This window comes from Cavia porcellus, unplaced genomic scaffold (genome assembly GCF_034190915.1).
Source record: "Cavia porcellus strain 051 isolate PalLab524CR breed Dunkin Hartley unplaced genomic scaffold, mCavPor4.1 scaffold_33, whole genome shotgun sequence".
NCBI classification, from domain to species: Eukaryota; Metazoa; Chordata; class Mammalia; order Rodentia; family Caviidae; genus Cavia; species Cavia porcellus.
The window spans coordinates 33,967,072-33,976,960 of NW_026947516.1; the positions used below are offsets into that span (position 1 = coordinate 33,967,072).

Consider the following 9,889-nt stretch of genomic DNA (forward strand, 5'->3'; position numbering starts at 1 on the left):
TTCACACGTCACAAAATATTGTTTTTTCATAGCCCATTATCACCATGTTTGCTCTCTGTCTTAATTTCCTCTTTCTATACAGATTTACTTCAAAAAATTCTGAAACATGATATTTCATATCTGTATATTTCAGAATGATCTGAAGACAAAAGCAACCTTTTTAAAAATGCAGCTATTCTATAACAAATGCAGCTACTTTAATAACAAATACAGAGGGGTCATATTTCCTCTATTGTTTTATAAACATTAATGGTTTTTGAAGTTTGTTTGAAATGGTATCAAAACAAGTTCTCATTTAAACTGTAAGCATCTTATCCTTCTTTGCCTTCATATTTCAGGTACATTTATTGTTGTTGATAATAAATTACGTACTTGTCCAATTTTGAAAGCCATTTAAAAATAGAAAAGGCATTTTTTAAAAATTTTTATTTAAAGAGAAAATAAAAAACCATAACAGTGAAAGGGCACAAGTAATACAGAATTCCAAGAAAAAAATATACAGTAATAAATCACTAGTTAATAGATTACATATTGTCACCTAAAAATAGTTGTTCAAATTACAGAATTAAAGCATACAAAATGGACATTCAAACAGTGAGACTGCAAATAGTTCTCTTCAGTGATCCAACAAAAACTTAGTAATACAGTTTTCTATCTTACACACTTAAATATACATGCAGTTATATCCTTTAGATCACTTTCTTTTCCTCTCTTTTTTAAAATAACAATTACACATTTTGGATTTTATTACTCCCACAGTTCTTATTACTTTTTTTTGAAGAGAAAAAAACCAAATGTGACAAAGCAAAACAGTCAGTTAGAACAGAAGGATGAACATAGTACATGATGTAAAAACAGAATACCAGGTGGTCAACAATGGTTACCATTATGCATCTTGCTATCTTAAAAAGACTTGCCTATATCATCAGGTATAATAGAATTGAACAAAACAGTACAGAACAAAACCAATAAAACCTAAACATTGGAGACTTACAGGACTTCAAAAGAAGATAATAGTCAAACCATAATGGGCATCATAGTAAATCTTATTGCCTTTAAAGTGGTTGCCTATACCCTCAAAATTGATACTATCAAACAAAACAGAATAGAGTAAAATCAATGAAAATAAGATGGGGAGAACAATATAGGGGTTCAAATCAGGTTAATAGGGAAACAAAAAAGTTACTATAATATATCCCGCTATTTTTAAATTTATTTTTCCCTTAATTAAAAAAATAAGAAAAAATAAATTAAATTTTTAAAAAAAGGAAAAAAAAGGGAGAGATTGAGATAAAAGAGGACATAACAATAGAACAACACAAGTCAGAACAGAACAATTTAAGCATCATAGTGTTTCACCACCAGATAACCTGACATAATAGTAGTTACCCATAGTGTCTCTTTCCTTGAAATATTTGAGTATAACTTCATATACTGTAGCATCAAACATATCAAGACAGTGTGAAACCATTCAAGAAAATGAAAATATTACAGGGTATTTAGAACCAGCTAATAGAAAACGAACAAAGGTTTCTATATTATCTCTGCCTATAAAAAATTTTGTTTATACTATCACATATATTAAAATATAAGATACAACATATTAAAACCAATGGAAACAGATGAACAACAGCTTGATGGGACTTCAAAACAAGATGATATTAAATCAGCACTAGCTATTATGATGTCTTGTTTTCTTCAAAATAGCTATTAGTACTATCACAGACAATAAAATCAATCAATCCAGATTAAAAATATTCCAATTAGGGGCTGGGGATTTAGCTCAGTGGCATAAGCACTTGCCTTGCAAGCGGGCAGTCGTGAGTTCAATCCCCGGTACCGATAAAAATGAAAAAGACAAAAAAAAATTCCAATTAATGAGTGAAAACATTATATGGCTTCAAACCATTATAACTGGGAATCATGATTACCACATACTTTTATGTATTCTTATCATTTCTTACACTAGGGAAACTATTAGGTATTTATACATATGAGTTTGATTTATTTCACTTATGAGTATGGTCTCAAGCTGCATCCATTTATTTATAAATATCTCAATATGATCATCATTTATATCTGAGTACTACTCCTTTGTATAAAAATACCACAATTTTTTATCCATTCCTCAGTTGACAGACACTTAGGTTGTTTCCAAGATCTGGCTATTCCAAGTTGAACTGCTATAAACATGGGAGCACAGATATCACTGTGGTATGATGCTTTCAGTTCTTCTGGGAATATGCCTAGAAGTGGAATAGCTGGGTCAAATGGGGCTCCCAGTCCCAGTTTTCTGAGAAATGTCCAGACTGACCTCCACAATGGTTGCACCAGTCTACACACTCCCACAACAGTTGATACAGCATTAATATTTACAAAGTATATCAAAGTGATCTAGTAATACTGAATAGAGAAAAGATATACAAATATATACTTTAAAGTGTTTGAACTTATTTTTCCACCCAAGTATAGACATCTTCTGCAGTCCATTTCCTTCAATAAGAAGCAATTCAGATTATTTTTGAAATATATATTTCTACACTGAAATATTTGGGCTTTTAAATTTGTCATAGTGTTTGTTTTTATTTTGCTTGACTTTTCTCCCAAATTTTTATATTCCTTTCTCTTTTTTGACCATTTTTATTTATACTTTATTGGTGTACAAATTTCTCCTTGAAATCATTCTTATGTATTCTTTTCTCATATTCCTTCATCATGGGTAATATTGAGATTTCTTCTTCATTCTCATCTGACTTCCAGCCAACCTTTGCTTCTCTAGCTTGTGACTTCCTTTCACAAGCCCCTCCTGCACATTCTCAGAATAAATGAATCGAGTGTTACTTTGGATTTGAGTAATTGACAGGAATGGAAGTATGGATCCATGAACTCTCTTTATGGATTCACATTGCTATACTGAGAAATATGGAGACTAGGAGTGCTGATCTCAGTGGACACTAACTGTAAGAGGCGGCTGATGACTATATCTCTGGCTTTTGAAGTCTCTAGGTCCTTCTCTCTGGATACATGAAGACTAATTTGGTCCACATTTGTCATGATGAGTTCAGATGTCAGGATCTGGGTAGGAGAACTGTCGTGAAACATATTGTCCATAATATACTGCTTATATAACTCCACCACCTTCTGCTCCAGGTACTCGTTCAGCACCGCATTTGAAACAGGATTCTGCATTTGTAGGCTGCTTTTCTCTTTGATACTAGTTATTCTCCAGTAGGATGAGTGCCGTTGGACAGGTTTTTGGGAGAAGTCACTGGGCTGAGTAGAAAGGGAATCCTCCATGGGCAAAGAGATCTCAGATGATTTCAGCAAAGGACCATATTCAAAGCTGCTCTGGGAGAGAAAATCTGTTGTCACTGAGTTAATGGCCATCACCTGGCCCCCTGCAATTTGTAAGTCATTATAATTCTTGCAAATACTTTTGCAAGAAGGTGGAACTAAATAGGTTTCTTTGCTAGGGTCCTTGCATATTTCAACTGCAGCCAAATTGGGTCTTTCAAACACAGGATTGGGGTTTGTCAGCAACACTGTGTCTCTCTTACTTATGCTACGTTGGCTCTCTCTGGAATGCACTGGAGAAATGAACTTGCCAGAGGATTTGCAGCTCACATAAAGACTTCTGACTTGGGTTTCGTCCACAGAGGAATAGGAAAGAGCAGTGACAGAACTTGTCTCCTCTTTCTTTTCTTCAGTCACCTGTTCACTATAAGTTGCACAATTCCAGTGAATGTCATTCCAGTAGGCAAGTCCACTGAGATACCCTTCAGACAGCATCCTGGAAAGAGAATTGATGAGTAACTTTGGAGAAAAAGAAGGCTGAAATTTTTAAATTTAAAATTTTAGCAGTTGACACACCAAAAAAAGAAAGCATGATGAATGAATTCACTTCGTTCACTCACCAAGCCACTACTAATCCTGCTGCGTTCCACCATTAAAGCATGTCTAGGAGATACAAAGATGAAAAGATACGGTTCCTTTTTTTCAGGAAGTTTCCCACTATGGGAAAAAATAAGCTGGATAGAATAATTTCAATTTTACATCATTTAGAACTATAATCATTATAGGCTTAAAGGAAATAGAGAGGAAAGGACCTGGGGCAGAGTGGGAAAAGTCACAGGATATGTACAGGAAATGCAGTGTTTCCACTAAATGGTGAAAGGGTAAGTAGGCGGTTAAGCCCTGGCCCAGTTATAAGAGAACAGAGTGACGTGATCTACTGACACACACCAAGAAACTGAGCATGAGTACAAGGAGCTGAGGAAGCAAATACTCTGGAACTGGATTGTGAAGGGCCTTGGGAATTAGACAAAGAGATTTCTGTTCTGTCCCATACAAAATGAAGAGTGATTGAGAAGCTGTAGATTGAAGAGCAACATGGCTAGTGGGCTATGAGAAGAATAATGAAGAAATCTGGAGCAAATTCTGCTGGAAACAGGAGCTATATCTTACTCATCTTTGCATCTCTTGGAGGCTAATTATTTTTATTTAGGAGAGACTCCATATATATTTTTCATTTGAATGAAACAACAGTGGCATGGTAAAAAATTAACTCATGCTCAATACATCATGCAGGACTACAGAATTCACCTTCACTTTGCAGTGGAGGATGAATTATTTTTCTATCCTCACTTCTCAGAGTACATTCTGAAAATGTCTGTGCACTCGATCAATATGTTTACCTCTACCCTACTTAGCACAGAGCTTTCCTGACAGTGGGCTTTCCTTACACCTGCCTCCCATCCCCACCCTCAACAGTTGTCACTGAAGTCTAAAGAGTCTAGAATAGTTCAGAAACTAGCAGCTGCATTTTCTAAAAAGGGAAGGCACTGGCACTCCTGGCACTCGAGCAACAGGCCACAGTGACGAAAACTGTTCCTCTTTGGCCTTGAGGGTTAAGTTTCTAAAACAGACTTCTCAACTTGACCTTAAAACTGGAAAGTCAAATTAGTAAAGAAGGATCATTTTTTAAAATCATACGTAAAGGTTCGTTTTAAAAATTTCAGCCCCTCATTCACGTAGTTATTCTTTTCAAAGTCAATAAAATAGGTTCCTCTTTTTTGTTTCATTTTGTTTTGTTTTGAGATAGGGTTTCTTTCTCATCTGGGACTTGCAGGCCTCCTGTCTCAGCCTCCTAAGTGAATGTTTCTTTTTTGTAATTGCATAAGAATAATGTTGTAAAGGTTTTTTTTCTTTTTTAGAGGTATATTCTGCAAATTAATCAATTATTTAAATGTTTACTATATTATATATTGTAAATACAGTTATGTGCAATGAAGATGCAAAGCTAAAGGTCGCCAAAAGATCTGTGAATAATTATAGTATTGTATGCTAAACACATTTACAAGATAAAGAAAACATTTTCCTTTCCAAACCAGGAGTGGTGGTACATGCATGTAACTCCAGTACTTGAGGGGCTGAGGCAAAAAGATCATCTCTAGTTCAAGGCCAGCTTGAACTATCTAACAAGATCGTGTCTCAAAAAACCAAACACAAAAATAACAAAAAGAAAAGCTTGTCTTCCCCTAAAGAAAAAGATACTTTGTCAGTACATTCCACCTGCAACAAGCCCAACAACTGGTTACATATGTGGGAACATAAGAGAGATTAGCATAAAGATCTAATAGTGATGCACTTACTTCCTCATCCTAATCCCCACTAGGCTTCCAAGTAAGCTTTGCAAACACTTAGCAGAGATGAAAGTTTGAGGAAAATGTCTTTTGAGATATCTTAGCTTAAAATTTGAAACTTGATAATTCATAAGTATGAAGGACTCAGAACATAGAATTTATGCATGAATAACTATCATTCAGAAATCAACTAATAACAAGTGCTAATGACTCTATGTGGAAAATGGAACACTCATCCACTGTGGATGAGAGTACAATTAGTACAACTAGTATGGAGAATCTTCAAAAAACTAAAACTCCAGATTCCATTTGATCCAGCTATTCCCCTTCTTGGTATCTTCCTGAAAGAATTGAAAGCATCATACCACAGAGATGGATGCACACCTATGTTTATAGCAGCATAATTTGTAATAGCCAAAACTTGGAAACGTCCCAGATGCCCATCAATAGATAAAGAAAACGTGGTACTATTGTGTCATAAAAATACTACTCTGCCATAAAAAAAGGTAAACTTGAGGTACAAGGATGTACCTTGAGACCATATTTTAAGTGAAATAAATCAGACACATATGTTTAAATATTACATTATTTCGCTGCAATGAGAAACCAAAAGTAAAAATAAGGACCAAGATGAATGATAGATATCAGGAAGTAGGAAGAAAATGTCCAAATGGGTAGGGAAACTAGGGAGGGGAAAGGGGGAATGGAAGAAAGGGAAAAGGAAATGAAAGACAATGGAAGGAAAAAAGTGGTAACAAAGCTTTTGTAAATGAGGAAGGCAGAGGAGTTGAAGGATGGGGAGGAGAATGGGAAAAAGTCAATATATACTACGTACAGTTATAAATTTCCTACGATGATAAAGTTTTAAAAAGCCCCCAAATACATATCAACAAGTTTTCCAGTATATGATGATATGACTCTAGAAAATGACCTTCATTCACAGACACACAAATCGCTGTACATTTTCACATCAAACAAAGTAGCATCAGGATGATATACATCCCTACTCAATAAAAAAATTGTAGAGTATTAGAAAAAATAGACTCGAGGATATTGAAACTCCATGGAAGGAAACAGTATAGCTCCGGAGAGAACTGGAGAGTCAAGAGCACATGAAGCCTGTGTCCTATCACCCACATAGAATCCGAGGAAGCAGGAAGCCTCGCACAGTTCTCATGCCCAGCATGGTGCGGCAAGGGGGCAGAAAGACAGACAGCCATATGGGTTGCCTGGATGAACAGAGTTGAGGCTGCCTTATCATGTCTCATGACACACAAGCATGTGATTATGAGCCTCAACCCTGGAGAATACTTGGATGCAAGATGGAAAGACAGCAGACATCACTCCCATAGAGTGCTAACCAGGGGCAAGACGAATGACCTGGGTTTAAGCATGATGACAAAGCCAAAGACAACCCCGTCTACTACCCCATTTATATACATGAACAACCTGGAACTTAGATGCAAATCCAGTGAGAGAGCCCTGAAAGAAAACTTAAGATTTGTCTCTAAATAATAAAGCAAAGGAGCCTGAGTGCATGTCTCAGCACTCAGGAGGGTAAGCCATGATAATCACCATGAGTTCAAGACAGGCTGGGATACCTAGTGAGTTCAAGGACCACCTAAAATGCATAGCCCAACTGTGACTCAAATTAATTAATTAAATAATTAAAAAATAAGACAGAAATATAGCTGAAGGTCCTTAAAGTAGGGGATACCACCAGAGGAAAGAACTTCTAACCTGATAAGAAATAAATTAAATTTAAAAATATGTGTATTGGTGCTAAGATCCAAGAACTCACTCAACTGAGAGCCATCCACTTACTCGTCTCCTACAATTTAGCAAAAAGGGCCTGAACTTTCAAGGCAGTCTATCAAGAAAATTGTTCTAGGGAATCTGACTGTTGTAGTCAGAGAAAAAGAGAAATCAACATCAGAGTTCCCCAACACAACTGGGAAATCACCCTTTTCTCGAAGCTCACAAACAGTAGACCCTAGTGAACTTTGTGGATTCCCACACTTAAATAAGACTAGAATTTTGAAACATCAGTGGGAATATCTGATGTGAAAGGGACAAAAATAGCCACTTTGAGGAAAAATCTGGAGGGAGATGTATCTGCTGCCAGTATTCTCAAAGTGTTAAAATATAATATTACATTCTTGAATTGAAAACGAAAGGCTGTTTTTAAAAAGTATCCTGAAGTTCTTGGAAATTGAAAATGATCATTTTAAAATTCAATTCAATGATTAGAAAGTAAAATGGAGACAACACTTTATCTTGAAAGTAAAACAAAAGTACAAGAGAAACACTAACAACAAAAATAAAAAATATCATATGGAGATCCAGAGTAGGACATTAATTATCTGAATAACAAAGAGTCAGAAAGTGAGAACAGAGAAAATACGGAAGGAATTCAAATTAAGAACTCAAGAATGTTCCTCAGAACTGAAGGACATGAGTTCCCAAAATACTGACTAAAAACTTCCTCTCATTAATGTGAAACGATAGAAAATTTGGGACGCAAAAAAGATCCTGCAAGTTTCTAGAAGGGAAAAACATCAAGTACAAAAAAAGACTAAGAACCAGAATCTTTAGACTTCTTAACAACAACATGAGAGGCAACAAGATAAATGAAGTAATGTCTAAAAGTGCTGAGTGAAAATTTATTTCAACCTAGAATTTTATAACCAAAAGTTGTGCAGAAACAAATATATGATTTACTCCACGGCTCACTTGTAAGTAATTGTGACAACATATGAAGCACTGAAACTTGAACTAACCAAATATATAACCACAGTGTGATCATGAAGTCTGGAAATAAATATCATTTTATGTGTTTATTAATGTAATGCTAATAAAAATTAGTATTACATTAGCTATTTCCCTGCATGTCCAGACCAGATAGATGGACACTCCCTATAATTAGAGAAATGTCATAAGGTTTATACAGTTGGTGCAAACCAAGGGAGGAAAGAGAACTGAATCCTCCTCTTCATAGTATCAAGTCAATAAATAATGCCCCAAATGAAAAAACAAATTGCAACACAAACATACTATTTAAAGAAATGGAGGTAAATACAGTACTAAGCAACAAGATAAACAAGATACTGGTAGTTGCTGCTGGAGAAGTTTCAGGGACTGCTGTTTTCCATGACAAATCTTTTGGAATTGTGGGACCCTATTATGTATGTGCACACCTTTGTTTCAAGTTTTTTTTTTTTTTTTTTTTTTTGCTTTTTCATTTTTATCAGTACCAGGGATCGAACTCACGACTGCCTGCTTCCAAGGCAGGCGCTTATGCCGCTGAGCTAAAGCCCCAGCCCCCGTTTCAAGTTTTTAAAGAAAATTTAAAAGTAAAGAAGAATATTTGAGAATAAGGGAAAAAGAAAAGAGAGTAGTACTTGGTGTCCAGCTGACTTAAGGCCGAAAAGAGAAAGAAGACTATGAAAAGTGAACCTTTATTAGGCTCTGCAGAACAGGAAGGATACAATTAGGTAGTGAGTAAGGGTGAAAGCATCGTGGACAGAAGGGAGAAGGGAGACACGAGAAAACAGTACTATGTTGTCACACTCACGTGGGGTAGTGGTGGACACCAGTCTGAGTGGGAGGGAGGTATTAGCTTTCAGACTCACTCTCATCTAAGAACTTCATTCAGATATGCTCCAGCTCTCCCCCATTTATCTCTTTTTGCATTAGTCCACTGGCCGTGATGGCGTCTTCTTTCATTATATATGTATAACATGAGAATGACCTTTCACTGCATCACAATAACCAAGGAAGAAAGTCTGGGATTTTGTGATGAGTGGTAGGCTTTCCTCCTTATTTATCATTTATGGAGATGTTTGTTGGTATCTTAATTCTGATGGAATAAGAATCCTAACATTTTGAGGTGTGGGGCTGAAGGCAGACCAGTAAATTGGGGGATCCAGTAATAGGAATCAACTAAACGCATCTTAGTGTTCAAGGACAGAAACATTAAGGTCAGGGAAGTAAATTGGGGCATGTAAGCCTGAAGATATTTAATTTACCTTACAAGCAATGTAAGTTGAGCACTGAAATCCAAAAATTCAAAATTCAAAATGTTCCAAAATGTGAAACTTCTTAAGGGCCAAAACATCATCACAAGTGGAACATTGCACTCTGCATCTCATATGATGGGATACTCAAAACTCAGATGTACTAAAATATTATATAAAATTATTTTCAAACTATATGTACACAGATTGTATAAAAAATAAATTTTGTGT

The 9,889-nt window shown here is 35.7% G+C and overlaps 1 protein-coding gene across 50 annotated transcripts in view; it reads right to left on the reverse strand.

Moving 5' to 3' along the window:
- Window positions 1-409: 409 nt before the first annotated feature.
- The window catches only part of Tasl (TLR adaptor interacting with endolysosomal SLC15A4), a 111,227-nt gene continuing 101,747 nt past the window's right edge, over window positions 410-9,889 (reverse strand). For all 50 annotated transcript variants that reach the window (XM_063242854.1, XM_063242848.1, XM_063242861.1 and 47 more), the window contains one exon: window positions 410-3,790. In XM_063242854.1, the coding sequence (XP_063098924.1) occupies window positions 2,893-3,790 (898 nt within the window). In that variant the 3' untranslated portion in view covers window positions 410-2,892. The remainder of the gene's footprint in view (window positions 3,791-9,889) is intronic.